Consider the following 17,449-nt stretch of genomic DNA (forward strand, 5'->3'; position numbering starts at 1 on the left):
ATATATATATATATATATATATATATCATATATATATATACATATATATATATATATATACATATATATATATATATATATATATATATATATATATATATATATATATGCATACATACATATATATACATATATATATATATATATATATATATATATATATATATATATATATATATATATATATATATATATATATATATATATATATATATATATATATATTGCATTGGCAGGGAACATCTCTGCGCTGCTGACCCGTCTCCGCTCGGGATGGTGTCCTGCTGGCCCCACTATGGACTGGACTCTTACTATTATGTTGGATCCACTATGGACTGGACTCTCACAATATTATGTCAGACCCACTCGACATCCATTGCTTTCGGTCTCCCCTAGAGGGGGGGGTTACCCACATATGCGGTCCTCTCCAAGGTTTCTCATAGTCATTCACATCGACGTTCCACTGGGGTGAGTTTTTCCTTGCCCGTATGTGGGCTTTGTACCGAGGATGTCGTTGTGGCTTGTCCAGCCCTTTGAGACACTTGTGATTTAGGGCTATATAAATAAAGATTGATTGATTGATTGATGATATATATATGCATTCATATATATATATATATATATATGCATTCATATATAAGTATATATATATATTTATGCAGACATATATAAATATATATATATATCTTTATATATGTATGCATATATATATATATATATATGCATACATACATAAATATATATATATATATATTTATGCATACATACATAATAAAAAAAAAAATATATATACTGTATATATATATATACATGCATACATATATAAATATATATATATATCTTTATATATGTATGCATATATATATATGCATACATATATAAATATATATATAGACATACACGTATATATATATATATATATATATATATATATATATGCATACATGTATATATATATATATATATATATATATATATATATATATATATATATATATATATATATATATATATATATATATATATATAGCGCGATGATGTCACGTTATCGATGGGAAAATTAATTTTTAAGGACAGATAAAAAAAAGAATACCATTTTTTTTTAACTTGGGACTTCCCACGGGCCGGATTTTGGACGCTGGCGGGCCGGATCCGGGAACGCAGGCCGTAGTTTTGGAACCCCTGATATAAACCGTCAACATATAAAAGGCAAAATCACAAAATAATTTAATGATCTTGAAACATTTTAAGTAAATAAAAAATAGACATCAACAGTAATACTATTAATTTAAGTACCTGCAATACTTGCCTTGTATTTTGAAATTTGTAGCGTTACTCACCCCTAATAAATATTTGTAATCAAACTAAAACACAGCAGAGTAGAAAAAGTTTATCCGTACATTCACAGTAAAAGTAAATGGCTACCACGTTATACAACAAATATTTCCTACTGTTACTTATTGTAGCTGTTTTTTTCTGTGTTTATTTAATACAGGTTTTTATTTTTTTATTTTTTGGAGGTAGATTTCGACAGTTCAGCAAAAGTGCAAAGACAAAACAGCGAAAGGAGAATTATTTTGAAATTAAGCATTCATCAACTTCCGTGTTGGGTGGGAGGCCATGACTCTCGTGCGCGCATTGTCATTGGTGGAGGAGTCTGGAGCGTTACTGGGCGGTCGAGCCTGACATCTTATTTAAAGATTACTAGACAAGCACACTTCAGTGTGCGCTCTATGTGGACACATTTTGCTTACTTTTTCTGCAGTTCCTCGAAATAATTGCTCCTGGTTCACTGGTAAGTTGTTTTTATCTTTAAAAATAAATCACAGCTTTACATTACACAGTTAACAGCTGTCATGCATGTCCAACTCGTAAACGAGTGGTGATTGGCGGAAGAATGACGTTAGCGTTTAATTCGTATCCACACACTGAAATACGCACAGTTAATGACTTAAATTAGTTTTTGCAGTCATGAAGTAAAACACAACCAATGCGTTGGCTAAACTACAAGTGAGTATGTCAGTATGCAAGCCTTCAAATCCAAACAACATATTTTCGATATTACTGCGCCGGGTCTAACAAACTTGTTAATAACCCAAACCCCAAGACATTAATTATTAGTCAACCCCTGAAATTCCTGAGAAACAAATGACCCAATAAGTAAATAATACAAGTTTTGGCTTGTATAAGGGATTGTCTCAAGGGATGTAAATTGTATTCACATTGTGTAATTCAAATAAGGGGAATACCCATAAGGTACAAAAATACTTGCTAAAAATACAAAATGGTTTACGTGACTAAAGTCGCTTACCGTGTTACAAAAAAGATCAGTTAGAATAATACATAATGTTGCATATAGAGAACATACAAACCCTTTTTTAAGTCAAAAATATTAAAGTTCGGTGATTTGGTAAAATTGCAAACAGCTAAAATGATGGACAAAGCAAACTATAACCTGCTACCAAAGAATGTACAACAATTCTTCTCAACTAAAGAGGAGAAATATAACCTTAGAGGAAAAAATAATTTAAAACATTTATATGCACGTACAACACTTAAAACTTTTAGCATATCAGTATGTGGAATTAAATTATGGAATGGATTAAGTAAAGAAGTTAAAAATTGTACTGATATGATCCAGTTTAAGAGGTTGTTCAAAATAATAGTGCTTACAGAGTACAAAGAAGAAGAATTATGAGAAATACTTCCAACCTTATTGAAAATAAGATATTCTTCATCTCAGTATGTTAATAATGACTGAATTAATTAATTAATTACATATTACAAAACTGTTGTATACTAATTCATAGATGTTATTTTATTATATAAAAAGGTCAGTAAATGATTCTATATATTTGTAAAGGCTTTGAAGTGTGAAAGGGGTAGGATTAAATAAGCTTTGCTTCCTACTCCTTTTCGGGAATGATGTAAAATGAAATGATATGAAATTGTGTGATGTATTATGATGTAAGTGTGTTCATGTTCGAAATAAACTAAAGAAAGAAACAAGGAAAGAAAGTAAAAATGGTGTACAGCAGCGGTGTCAAAACTGTTCCTACGTACAGAAAAATGAAAGACTAATATACATTTTTTACATTTTATTGAAGTCATTTGTATTTTACTTTTTATCCTATTAGTTATACAAGATTTTAGGGCTGCAACTAACGATTAATTTGATAATCGATTAATCTGTCGATTATTACTTCGATTAATCGATTGATAATCTATCCTTCTATCCTTTCCAGTATTTTATTGAGAAAAAAAACAGCATACTGGCGCCATGTTCTTTCAACTTGCCAAATAAAACAAGGAAAATGTTACAAAAATGTACACTTTTGACACCCCTGCTATAGATAATAAAAAATTAAATCTGATAAATGTATCGATAAAAAGCAGAGCCTGACGACGCATGCACGTTGATCACAACTCTCTCGCTCTCTCTGTCTCTGCCCCTCCCTCAACAATGCTGCTGCACGCACAATTTGTTGTGTTTTTAACCTTCTTAACCCTGAACGTACATTGAAAATACACGCAACCATAACTAAAAAGGCCGGACATTTGAGGCATTTAAGAAACACCGCTCGGGCAGCTCCACAAAAGAGGACATGTCCGGTGAAAAGAGGACGTATGGTCAGGACCTAGCCCGGTCGCTGCTAGCGTCCGGTGAAACCGATCGCTGCTAGTCCTCTTTTGCTAGCATGCTAGCAGCTAACGGGCTAGGATAGACTGACCATACGTCCTCTTTTCACCGGACATGTCCTCTTTTGCAGAGCTGTCAGGGCGGAGTTTCATAAATGCCTCAAATGTCCGGCATTTTGAGTATTGTTTACACAACGTGCAGTACGCAACTTAATATGTCCGTGTGGAAACTCGTTCGGTACACTTCCGCACCGAAACGAAACCCCCGTACCGAAACGGTTCGATACAAATACACGTACCGTTACAACCCTATTGTTTTGATTATTGTTTCTCAGCTGTTTGTAAATGTTGCAGTTTATAAATAAAGGTTAAAAAAAACAAAAACAAAAAAAAACGTAGCCTCTGCGCATGCGCATAGCATAGATCCAACGAATCGATGACTAAATTAATCGCCAACTATTTTTATAATCGATTAGTTGTTGCAGCCCTACAAGATTTTATTTAGTTATATTTATTTATTTACTGTGTATATATATATATATATATATATATATATATATATATATATATATATATATATATATATATTAGGGCTGCAACTAACGATTAATTTGATAATCGATTAATCTGTCGATTATTACTTCGATTAATAATCGGATAAATGAGACAAACTACATTTCTATCCTATCCAGTATTTTATTGGAAAAAAAAACCAGCATACTGGCACCATACTTATTTTGATTATTGTTTCTCAGCTGTTTGTAAATGTTGCAGTTTATAAATAAAGGTTTATTAAAAAAAACAAAAAAAAACCTTTGCGCATGCGCATAGCGTAGATCCAACGAATCAATGACTAAATTAATCGGCAACTATTTTATAATCGATTTTAATCGATTTAATCGATTAGTTGTTGCAGCCCTAATGTACGTATATATATGTCCGATAATGGCTTTTTTGCCGATATTCCGATATTGTCCAGGATTCTTAATAGGACTAGTTGTTAAAGATCCCTAAATATTCAGCACAACAATTAAATGGGGTTGGAGATGTCCTCTTGGGTGGGGTGGAGTTTGGCAATAATCATGTGGTGCCACCAGTACAACACATCTTCAGTTGTGTTCCCCGACGTCATTGGGCGTTTCGGCCATTTATCAGAAGACACCCTCTGCCGAGGTTGGCCCACCACAGGCTGATCAGACCTGGGTATGTGTCGCATGGTGGCACCACGTGGTTTTTTGACAGCCCATGCTGCATCCCTGCGCTTCAGCTACAGCCAGTGACTGCTCCGTTCTGCTGCGGTGGCAAGTTCAACTCTTAATTACCGATTCCGATATCAACCGATATCGATGTATGCAGTCGTGGAATTATTATCGCTAATTTTGTTGTGATGCCCCGCTGGATGCATTAAACAATGTAACAAGGTTTTCCAAAATAAATCAACTCAAGTTATGGAAAAAAATGCCAACATGGCACTGCCATATTTATTATTGAAGTCACGAAGTGCTTTTTTTTTTTTTAACATGGCTCAAAACAGCAGCTTGGAGTTTGGGACATGCTCTCCCTGAGAGAGCATGAGGAGGTTGAGGGAGACAAGGTTGAGGTGGGGTAGAAGTAGGGGGTAGCGGGAGTGTATATTATAGCGTCCCGGAAGAGTTAGTGCTGCAAGGGGTTCTGGATATTTGTTCTGTTGTGTTTATGTTGTGTTACGGTGCGGATATTCTCCCGAAATGTGTTTGTCATTCTTGTTTGGTGTGGGTTCACAGTGTGGCGCATATTTGTAACAGTGTTAAAGTTGTTTATGCGGCCACCCTCAGTGTGACCTGTATGGCTGTTGACCAAGTATGCATTGCATTCACTTGTGTGTGTGAAAAGCCATAGATATTATGTGGCGGACAGGGGACGGTGTGGCGAAGTTGGGAGAGTAGTTGTGCCAGCAATCTGAGGGTTACTGGTTCAATCGCCACCTTCTACCATCCTAGTCACGTCCAGTGTGTCCTTGAGCAAGACACTTCACCCTTGCTTCTGATGGGTCGTGGTTAGCGCCTTGCATGGCAGCTCCCGCCATCAGTGTGTGAATGCGAATGTGTGTGTGAATGGGTGAATGTGGAAATAGTGTCAAAACGCTTTGAGTTCCTTAAAAAAAAAAAGGTAGAAAAGCGCTACACAAGTACAACCCATTTACCATTTACCATTTACCATGTGACTGGGCCGGCATGCAAAGGTAGTGCCTTTAAGGTTTATTGGCGCTCTGTACTTTTCCCGACGTCGTACACAGCGGCGTTTTAAAAAGTCATTTTAATTTTTGAAACCGATACCGATAATTTTGAAACCGATACCGATAATTTCCGATATTACATTTTATAGCATTTATCGGCCTATATATATATATATATATATATATACTGTGTATATATATATATATGTATGTATATATATACACACACACACAAGTTTTGTTATTTTTATTTTCCAACGTTTCTCAGATGAGCCATCTGCCTCAGGGGTTATCGGCCGTGCTTGTGGGGGCTCTTTTGTGTCAGCGTCCTGGTGGCCATAGTCTGATGACCTTCTGGTGCAGATGGCTCCTGTGATAGTGTTTACTCACATGTCTCCTCTGTACTCAGCCATGCAATCATTTGTCCATATAGTTGCATATGTGTGTATGTTGTGTGTGTGTTTGGTATCTATCCGTGCGTGCATATGTGACAATGGGGGATATGGGTCACCGGGGTATTGTTTTTAACTTTGTAAAGCACTTTGCGTTGCATTTCTTTTATGTATGAAAAGCGCTTTATAAATAAAGATTGATTGATTGATTGATTAAATGTGCAATATTTGAACCCCCCGCTGTACAGCAAGTTGTAGACGGAAATACATGAAAGTGAAAGCAAAAGTTCATGTTCATGTAATTTTTTGCTTGTGTGGAATGTGCATTTTAATTTGATTTGTGTTTTTTCATTATGGTAAGTACAAGATATTAATCAGCCTGCTTACTGAATCTTCCTTTTGTCTTCCTCCTCACACACAGTAATGTCGCTGAACTCCATTAAGTCCTTCCAACTGGAGCTGGACGGTGAGGAAGATGCCGCCTTCACGAGAGGAGAGGTTGTGTCGGGCCAAGTGGTGCTGGAGCTCCGCAGGGACACCAAAGTCCATGCCATGAAGGTGCAGGGAAGAGGCTTGGCAGCGGCACACTGGCTGGAGAACCGTGGCATGAACTCGGTCTATAATGACTACACCTCCAAAGTCACCTACTTCAGGAAGAGGCAGCATCTGATCCGAGGTCAGTCCTAAAAAAAATTGCAGATGCGGTCAGCAGCACCGACATTAAACTTCCACTAAATTAGATTTTCAAAGCTTAAAAAAAAAACTGACTGATCAGTAATGTCTACTCCAAATGTGTTTATGTGGAATTATTGATAAGGCATTTCTGAACCTGGTTCCAGATTTTGCAGAACATCTCCTACCTATTAAGTTTATAGTATATATTCCGGGGGATGGGGGCACTACGTCTTACAGTTGCAGTGAACCAAATGAGTTGCAAGGAAACCTCACAGCCACCATAACAACATCCACATAGATAAACAAGCTAATATATAAACAAAGCCATAAAACCAAATGCATCACAGTACTAAGTCCAAATAGATTTCCAGATACCAACATCAAGTTTCCCCTGATACCAAAGCATTTTAAATAAACACAGTAGACAGTTAATGTTTCATCAAGTGTTTGGTTCGACCCTGGTTATGCAGTACATTTATACGCTACATAAAAATGTTGAACTAATCATTTATACGTATTTTTTGTTGCCTTGCTGCACTCATAACGCTCGGTTTCCAGAAGATCTAGTGTGTCACGTTTACATTGTAGTGAGAAAAAATGCTCACAAGGCTGCTCCGGATAACAAGGTTTGGAGATTGTTTTGTTTGCATGTTCTCCCCATGGCCATCCCCACAAAACATGCATGTTAGATCAATTGGACACTCAATTGTTCATAATTATCTATATGTATGCCCTGGGTTTGACTGGCGACCAGTACCCTTCGATCAGAGGGGGTACACTTAGGTTCACCCGTGACCCTGACAAGGACAAGCTGTATTAAAAATTAATGATTTAATGTCAGAATTCCCACACAACTTTAAACGCGCCAGTCTGAGATAGGGTTAGGTACCAAATGTGTTACTTTTTACTGTTCTACCGGATATCCATTCACGTAAAATCAAACTGTGCCATATTTCGATATTTTGTGGCCGGCTCAAACCCTTGGCGTGCAAACGAGCACCCACAGTGGACTTTGTCGGACTGCCTCTTAGTAATGTCACAATTTCCCAAGCCAACAAAGCAAGTATACCTGATGGAAAACATTTGAACGTACAGTAAGGCCCCACTTTTCCGAATGTGCTAGCTTGATGCAAATTTACTATGGATTTTCCATTAACATGCTACCGGTTAGCGTTAGGGATTTTACATAGTGATTTCAACGCTTCCAGATTTGCTACTAAAAACTACAACTAAGATGAACTTTACAATCAAACAGCTGGTGTGTAATAAGTACAATACTTACATTATAAATACATCAAAAATTAGATTCAGCTTAATGGCAAAGACTACTCCCTGGCTAGGAAACACACAATAGCCGACACACTACTGTCACCGCATGTCTTGGAAATGCAACTGCATGCATGTAATATTTTCAAATTAGACTCAGAAGTGTAAGAAATCAATATAACAACTGAACAACAGAGTTATCATTATCAGCTCACCTTTAAATGTTAACTACAATATTTTGTATTTAATTCCATCTATCCATTTTCTTTTACTGCTTATCGTCATTACGGTCGTGGGTTTTGATTGATTGATTGAGACTTTTATTAGTAGGTTGCACGGTGAAGTACATATTCCGTACAATTGACCACTAAATGGTAACACCCGAATAAGTTTTTCAACTTGTTTAAGTCAGGGTCCACTTAAATTGATTCATGATACAGATATATACTATCATCATAATACAGTCATCACACAAGATAATCATCAGGGTGTATACATTGAATTATTTACATTATTTACAATTCGGGGTGTGAAGGGGGGGGGGGGGGGGGGGGGTGTTAGGTTTGGTTGTTATCATCAGTCATCAACAATTGAGAACAGAGAAATGGATATTGAAACAGTGTAGGTCTGACTTGGTAGGATATGTACAGCAAGTAGTGGACATAGAGAGAGAGAGAGAGAGAGAGATCAGAAGGCATAAGAAAAATATCTGCATTTGATTGTTTACATTTGATTATTAACAATCCGGGGAGGGTGTTAGTTTCGGGTTGAAGTTGCCTGGAGGTGTACTTTTATTGCGGTTTTGAAGGAGGATAGAGATGCCCTTTCTTTTATACCTGTTGGGAGCGCATTCCACATTGATGTGGCATAGAAAGAGAATGAGTTAAGACCTTTGTTAGATCGGAATCTGGGTTTAACGTGGTTAGTGGAGCTCCCCCAGGTGTTGTGGTTATGTCGGTCATTTATGTTAAGGAAGTAGTTTGACATGTACCTTAATATCAGGGAGGTGTAGCGGATTTTATAGACGAGGCTCAGTGCAAGTTGTTTTACTCTGTCCTCCACCCTGAGCCAGCCTACTTTGGAGAAGTGGGTAGGAGTGAGGTGGGATCTGGGGTGGAGGTCTAGAAGCAATCTGAGTAGCTTGTTCTGGGATGTTTGGAGTCTAGATTTGAGTGTTTTGTAGGTGCTAGGGTACCAGGAGGTGCATGCGTAATCGAAAAAGGGTTGAATGAGTGTTCCCGCTAGAATCCTCGTGGTGCTTTTGTTGACCAAAGAGGAGATTCTATAGAGAAATCTCGTTCGTTGGTTGACCTTTTTGATTACCTTGGTTGCCATTTTATCACAGGAAAGATTAGCCTCTAGAATGGAACCAAGGTAGGTGACCTCATCTTTCCTGGTGATAACAATGTCACCCACTTTTATAGTGAAGTCATTGACTTTCTTAAGGTGGGGTGAGGTTGTATTACATTTGTTAACACATGAACACACTGAAGTACCGAAAAGTGGTACAGTTGAGTACCAGTATCGGTTCCCCGGTACTGGGTTACCAATCCCTCGTCTGAGACTAGCAGACGCTGTATGTTTGTCAGGGTCAGTGGTAATGAAAGTACTTGAGTACTTGATGGAGCGTTCACACTGGTCGGGCAGTCTAGACCAAGGAGTCAAGCGCGCTAACCTCCTCTAACCTCTTAACTTCCAGCCTCTGTTAAGCGCGCCTCTAAATAACATAACCTTAAGCTGCAAGGCCGTGCATACTGACTGTATCTGCTTTTATAGATCCAGTAACTTGGGGCAAAGTTACTGTTTTGATTGCCAGCAACCGGTTGCAGCCAAGCGAGTGTCCACTATTTGCTATGTTGGCCTGCATGTGTGCCAGAACGACTTTTTCTCCTAGCTTGTTTGCTATTCAAGGACATTTTGAGGATTAGAAAAGCTTCTCAAGTGCAGCACTAACTAAAAGGATGCAGTTAATTTATTTGACAATAGTGTAAAAACAAACTGTTGTTGTTGTTGGTGGTGGTGGTGGTGGTGGAGGTGAGTCAGGCGAGGGCAAGCAGCAAGGAAGGAAGAAGCAATGGGCAAGTGCACTTTAAAAAAACAAAAAAAAGTAGGCCTTGTCACCAAAAACAATTAATAGCACCCTTTTAGAAGCTGTACACTCTTGTAAAACATGGAATTTATAGGACATGTACACTCCCAATAAATTACTCTGTTAGATTTATATGTATGCATGAGGGCTACTGTGTATATCACTGTGTAGTTTATAGCTATCCTACTGGGTCATATTCCCAGCAATGGCGTTGATCAGGCAGCGACAGACTGTCATCCATCTATGCAGCTATATTTCGCCCCACTGACGAGTCCCAAGGCAGTGTTCTCAAACTCAATTTAACCAGGGGCCATTGGAGGTCAAGTCTCAGTGAGGCTGGGCCCGCACAAAGTATTCCCTTCACAATCACGTTTTAACCATGTGACTACATTAATTAACAATTTCTACCAGCAGCTTTAGTGACCCTGAGCTATGGTAGGCCTTTGTCATCATAAATATAAAATTCAATGTAAGAATTGTATATTTTGAAATTGTTGAGTTACCCAAGGAGAATGTCTGAGACACTTCAGCTTGCTTACAGGAAGTTGCTCTATGCATTGCGTAAATATATGGGTTTAGACCAGGGGTGTCAAACTCATTTTATCTCCGGGGCCACATAGAGGAAAATCTATTCCCAAGTGGGCCGGACTTGTAAAATCTTGTTATGATAACTTAAAAATAAAGACAACTTCAGATTGTTTTCTTTGTTTGAAAACAAAACAAGCACAGTCTGAAAATATACAAATAATGTTTTTTTTTGTTTTTTTTTACACTTGCATGTTGCTGTTCATAGTAGTCTATCTTCAATTGTCGTGATTGATCATTTCTGAATATATGATGTGATAATATTCATTAGTCAAATAGGTGTGAGTTTGGCAGAGTTTTAAAATGCTCTCATTGCTGTAAAATGTTAATCTATCAGAAGATGTAATAAGTAGTAATATCAAAATCAAATTACTGGATGTTATTAATGTAATTTACAAATTTTCCTCAACTGATGTACTAACATCATGTGGCTTATTCTGTACATGTGTAGCATCATCTACAACAAAACCTGTGGATTTGGACTCATTTCATGAATCACACATGAAGTTAGAAGGGGATACATGTTATTTCAGTATATTTATGTGCGCCCAGATAATGTGTCCCCAGTCCTCTATCTTAACCGGGCACATCGCTCCGCCCCCTATGAAGTCATGCGCACTCCTGCGGCAGGGGATACAAAGAATTGCTATTGCCACATCCAGTGGACACATTTAGAAGAGCAGTTTCTTTCATTCAAAAATTTCAGCAAATTTTTATACCTACCAAAATCATCTCGCAGGCCCACGGGCCGTACGGGTTTTAGACCATTATTGTATTTAGTTGTTGTGGGAGATTCAAGATTGCAATTACACTAAACTATAAAGTTAAGTAGAGGGCCCAAAAATATGGGCCTGTGGGCCGCAAGTGTCCTAAACTCAAGTAGGGTTGTCAAACTTGTTTTCATTGAGGGCCACATCGTAGTCATGGCTGCCCCCCAGATGTCCACTTGTAACAGTCAATATATATACGAATATGAACATATTCATATATTAATAAAAAAATGTTTTACTAACAAAGTGATGGATAATTTTCTTTGAAATGCATTCAGAGCATTTTTTCTGTCAAAGTCTTAGGAACGAATACATTTAATAAGAAAGATGAAGTGCTTTGAAAACGCACATTATTTTTAAGCTTTTGCAGATCTTTAAATGATGTGAACACACTGTAACAGCAAACACACAACTATAACAACACAAACAACACACTAATAGGAGTGTCAAACTCATTTTCATTGAAGGCCACATCGCAGTTATGGCTTCCCCCCCAGAGGGCCACTTGTAACAGTGAATATATACGAATAGAAACGTATAACCGCCTCATATTATTACACAATTGCCTTGGTATATATATTTTTGCTAACAAATTGATGGATGATTTGCTTTGAATGCTATCAGTGCATTTTTTCCGTCATAATTGAAAGAACAAATATGTTTAGTAGAAAAAATAAAGTGCTTTATTGACTCATATTATTTCCAGGCTTTTGCGGGCCACATACAATATTGTGGAGGCCAGATCTGCCCCTCGGGCCTTCAGTTTGACACCTGTGTCCTGAAGGGTTTTGAAACTAAATTGGTTAAAAACTAAGAAGAAATGCAGTGCTTATTAGTTTTACCCTTTTTACACTTAAAGAACATGTTTTATCACATTTTACTTCCAACATGAAGGGTTTTGAAACTAAATTGGTTAAAAACTAAGAAGAAATGCAGTGCTTATTAGTTTTGCCCTTTTTACACTTAAAGAACATGTTTTATCACATTTTACTTCCAACGAACCTCTTGACTTACACCTTGTGAACACTACTACCATCTGTCCACTTGGTGGCACAAAAGAGCCAACTCCACGCCCAAGTGAACAAAGGAGTAAACAACTTTGTTTTTCAAGATCCAGATTGGATTTTTCCTCCAAAGGGTTTTGAATTGATTAGAATCGAATATGGTTCATTTATTCACGGCGTCCAAAGGCTTCTCTGAACCAAAACTTAACTTTGCAAATGTTTTGCAGAATGGATCATTATTATTTTTTTAGTCATCTAGTTCTAGCATTGGCTTTTTGTGGCTTCTGAAAAGTGCACAGTCAGAAAGGGGCATGGGTGCATCTGGTTTCTGGTCAACCTCTGGAGCACGTTGCCAGTTACTGCTGCTGACCTCCACTCAGGGTAGCACCCTTGTCTAAAAAAAGATGATCTTGCATTTGTACATGCTTGACATTTACTCAGTTTACAAACATATAAAGAATGTGTGGTGAGACACAGAGTGGCTGAAGAGGATTTCTTGGCCCTGTTTTTTTGTACAATGGAAGAAGTGGAACAAACCGTTTTGGTCCAGTGTGAAACTATTTCCCTCGTCTGGGACGTACCTACACAACACTGAGAGCATGCCCAGTATTTTCTTCTAGGAACTTGTAACCATCAGTCATCATCAGGCTGTGTTTTCCTCCGCTGCTGTTCCTACTCCACACCCAGTCTGCATGTTTTATAACGCTGCCTTCAAGGCCAGCCCGGAAATAAGGCAATCACGTGGCCCCGAGTTCCAAACAACAATCACTTTCACAATGACTCGAGCAGGGAATTTGGAATTAAGTAAGAGGGGGGGATTTCTGACAGGATTTGTCCTCGTTGTTTCGCTTTTGATTTATTCCAAAATAATCCTGCCCTCGCATGGGTTTCAGTACTTTACCGCGATGTGGAATAACGTATTTCTCGTTGAAAAACGAATATTAAAGGAACCCCCAGTGTATCGACTCGAACGTGAGTTTTGAAAAGTCCTTGTTAAGGGGCCGCACGTGAAGGCATCATCGCCCAGCCTTCTGCGCTCTCCTGAGACTTACATAATAAATGCAGAGCCGCCCACTTCGATTTCCTGCAAATAGGCCTCCAACCGAAACTGCAAAACATTCTCAAGTCCAGACCAGCAACCTCCAACATCCGCCCTCACCTGAGAGAAGGAATTAATCCCCCCCCAAGAAGATGATTTTCGACAAGCTAAAAAAGTTGGACATAGTCTTCGACTCCACGGACGTGGACTGTCCCCCCGTGTACAGCAGCGGGGACGTGGTCTCCGGCCGGGTGGTGCTGGAGCTCACCAGGGAGGCGCGACTGGACTCCCTGAAGCTCCACGCCGAAGGCTTTGCGAAGGTGCACTGGACCGAGTCCCGCTCCGCAGGCTCCAGCACCGCCTACACGCAGAACTACAGCGACGAAGTGGAGTATTTGAACCGGAGAGAAGTGCTGCTGCAGGCAGGTCAGTGCGCCGCGCAGCCTGATCCCTTCTGGGTCACCGAACATGGGTGACTTTCAGCAATCTTTCCAGTACTTCACTGACAATATAAAACAAATATACAATTCGCTTGTTGTTTGTGGACTTTAGTCTCAATTCAGAGTTGCTCTGTTACTAAGTCCACTGCTGTTTTTTTGCACTTATTTAGTTGAAGTGTGCAAACAAGCCACCCTCATTAAGAAGACAATTTATTGAAATAAATGTTGCACTTCCCCCTCCTCATTCACAGAAAATTCACTTGGTAAATGCTTTTTTTCATGAATTCTACCGCTCAACAACAATATAGACTTATCAGACTGAGTTTCACCCAGTGAGGTCATCAATAGATTTTGACCATGAATGTATTGTGATGGAACTCCAAATGGGAGTTTCGAGCAACAGGGGGACACACACAAACACTGTTAAACACAAACACGTGTTCGTGGGTCTGCACAGAATGTATCTGAACCCCCCCCAGCAGTAGAGAAGGGGCTAGTGGAAAACATGTTCCCAGTCAGCACAATAGAGCCAGAACCGCCCCTCGGAGCAAGCCATGTGATCGTGGAGAAAGCGTTGTATTTCAGTTGCCTCAAGTCTCAACGAATTTCACAAATTTTGATGGTTCATGAATTTCTGATCCCTAAACCAGATAGACACGTTTAAAATGGATTTACTTCTCTGATGCTTTTTTAATTGCCTGACTCCCAACAGTTTCCTTTTTTATACGAATACAAAAGAAAGAAGTCTAAATGCACTGCTCATCTGCTTCTCGCAGATAATGGAGAAGTGACCGTCCTTCCTGCGGGCAGACATGAGTTCCCGTTCAGCTTCCAGCTTCCGGAGGAGACGCTCGTCACCTCCTTTGAGGGTAAACACGGCAGCATTCGTTACTGGGTCAAAGTGAAGCTGCACAGACCCTGGGCAGCCGTCAAGAAGATCAAGAAGGAGTTTACAGTCATTGAGCCTATTGACATAAACACACCAGCGCTACTGGTGAGCCTCCTAACGCTCTCTCTCACCATTTGTTGACGCACACTCGCTAATACGGTTGTCATCATTTTCCAGGCACCACAGGCCGGAACAAAGGACAAGATGGCACGAACGTGGTACCGCAACTTTGGACAAGTGTCTGTCACTGCAAAGATTGACCGCAAAGGTTACACGCCAGGTAAGATTGTATTTGAGTCCGCCACATGTTCAATTATGACATGTGGCGTAACAGTGTTTCCCATTTGGACCGCTGCAAATAGGTTTGGCGCTACTTGGGCTGCAACGATTAATTCGATTAGAAAAAAGCTTTGATTTACATTCTGTTAAATAAAATAAAAATGTATACACTCCCGACCACGTGGAGTGTATATATAGTTTCGGCACGGCTGGCTGCTGCAATAAAGCGTAGATGAGAGCAATAGCGTGTGGGTTGTGGCGCCGAACAGCGGAACGTTTTTTTTACATTTTTTTTTATTTTTTGAAAGTGCAATTTCAATGTTGCTAATGTGCATTTATTAGATAAAAAAAGCATAACACATAAGAATAACATATTTAAACTATTTTCCCTAAAATATGTACTAATGCTATAAAGTGTATTCATCCAATTACTCGATTAATCAAACAAAATAATTAATAGATTATTCGATTACTAAAGTAATCAACAGCTGCAGCCCTAGGCGCTACCTGTTCCCCCTCCCTCATAAACACTTTATGGGACTGTTGATTGACGTTAAAATCAATGTACAGGAGGTAACTGCTTCTTAACAAACCTCATACAGAGCTGGTCTGCCAGAGAATAAGAAGACACAGCAACAGGGATTCATGCTGGCAATTTAGCGTAATGTCGTTGTATTTAGCAAGTATTAAGACCCCTGTAGATAATACAAAAAAAAAAAAAAAAGACTTGGACACTGACATTAAAACATGCATTTCTTTTCTCACCGAGCTGACTGAAGAAAGTCCATTTGTGATTCCAAACATAAGTTTTTTACGCACTTTTTTTTTTCTTCTCCGGCGTCCATTACAATTACACGCACGAGCGTCATGGCCAATTATGCAAACTGTACAATGACGTCATCAAACAGTCCTCCTGTGGGAAACACTGTAAGAACCGCATATGCAAGGTAAATATCAAATTATGTTATTGATCATTATAATACTGTTCTTCTCTTCTTTGCAGGCGAGGTCATACCAGTTTTTGCAGAGTTTGACAATGCTACTTCTCGGTCCATCATACCCAAAGCCTTCATTACGCAGACTCAGACGTTCATTGCCCGCGGCACCATGAAGCAGAAGCGCTCAGTGGTCGCCACTCTCAGTGGCGACGTGGTGGGCGCCAGGTGCAGAGAGACCTGGCACGGTCGGGCCATCAAGATCCCACCCGTGGGTCCGTCCATCCTGCAGTGCCGCATCATCAAAGTGGAATACATGCTTAAAGTGAGCTCCGTCAGAATGCACCTTCTTGCTTTTTGTCGACACGTCCACCTCACCAGAACATGTCCCCATCTTCCCCAACGACAACAGGTGTGTGTCGATGTCCCGGGGACCTCCAAGCTGTTTCTTGAGCTGCCCCTGGTCATAGGCACCATCCCTCTCCATCCTTTTGGAAGCAGGACCTCCAGCGTCAGCAGCCAGTACAGCGTCAATTTGGAGTGGCTGCGTATGGCCATCCCCGAGCAGCCCGAACGTAAGTGTTGCCAAAATAAAAGCATGAATGTCATAGTTTGTCAACAACCTTATTAAGTTATCACACAAAAAAAAACAGTGGTTAAAGGTTAACAGTGCCAACACATAAACGCATCTTTTCCGTATTTGTTTGTTAATGGAAAATGCAATAAACACAATGTAGGTTAACGCTGAGTAAGCAGTTTCACGTTTGGACCTGTTCTGTTCTGAATCAGAGCAGCGGACTCATTTTTTCTTCTTTTTTTTTCCGCCCCTGCAGCTCCTCCAGAGTACAGCTCTGTGGTGACGGAGGGCGAGGCTGAGCAGTGCAGCAGCAACACGGCGTCTCCTCAGCCGGTCGACGAGCTGAGCGGGATCCTCGAGCGTCCCCTTATGGCGTTTGTGCAGGAGTTCCGCTTCCGACCGCCGCCTGTGTACAGTGAGGTGAGCGAGCACCCCCCTCCAACCAATGTTGACTCGTACAACTGACTCTTAGTAATATGAATATAATTAAATATACAGTAGTATCTCAACTTACAAGCTTGGCTGGGTCTGTGACGGCTCTCAACTCAAAACACTTGTATCTCAAATCAACGTCTCCCATTGAAATGAATTAAAATGGTGCTTGACCTCTAAAATAGCACAATTTTAACATGTAACGTGCCTTATAAAAAAAAAA

General features: G+C 39.4%; 1 protein-coding gene across 2 annotated transcripts in view; it reads left to right on the forward strand.

Annotated features, from left to right (window-relative positions):
• Window positions 1-1,670: 1,670 nt before the first annotated feature.
• Window positions 1,671-17,449, forward strand: part of arrdc2 (arrestin domain containing 2) — an 18,248-nt gene continuing 2,469 nt past the window's right edge. Inside the window, exons 1-7 of one of the 2 annotated variants that reach the window (XM_061975874.2) lie at window positions 1,671-1,795; window positions 6,668-6,922; window positions 14,891-15,108; window positions 15,181-15,283; window positions 16,286-16,542; window positions 16,630-16,792; window positions 17,051-17,214. In XM_061975874.2, the coding sequence (XP_061831858.2) occupies window positions 6,670-6,922; window positions 14,891-15,108; window positions 15,181-15,283; window positions 16,286-16,542; window positions 16,630-16,792; window positions 17,051-17,214 (1,158 nt within the window). In that variant the 5' untranslated portion in view covers window positions 1,671-1,795; window positions 6,668-6,669. Of the gene's footprint in view, window positions 1,796-6,667; window positions 6,923-13,716; window positions 14,101-14,890; window positions 15,109-15,180; window positions 15,284-16,285; window positions 16,543-16,629; window positions 16,793-17,050; window positions 17,215-17,449 lie in introns of those variants that run through there. The other variant, XM_061975873.2, reaches the window with a different exon arrangement.

This window comes from Nerophis lumbriciformis, linkage group LG14 (genome assembly GCF_033978685.3).
Source record: "Nerophis lumbriciformis linkage group LG14, RoL_Nlum_v2.1, whole genome shotgun sequence".
NCBI lineage: Eukaryota > Metazoa > Chordata > Actinopteri > Syngnathiformes > Syngnathidae > Nerophis > Nerophis lumbriciformis.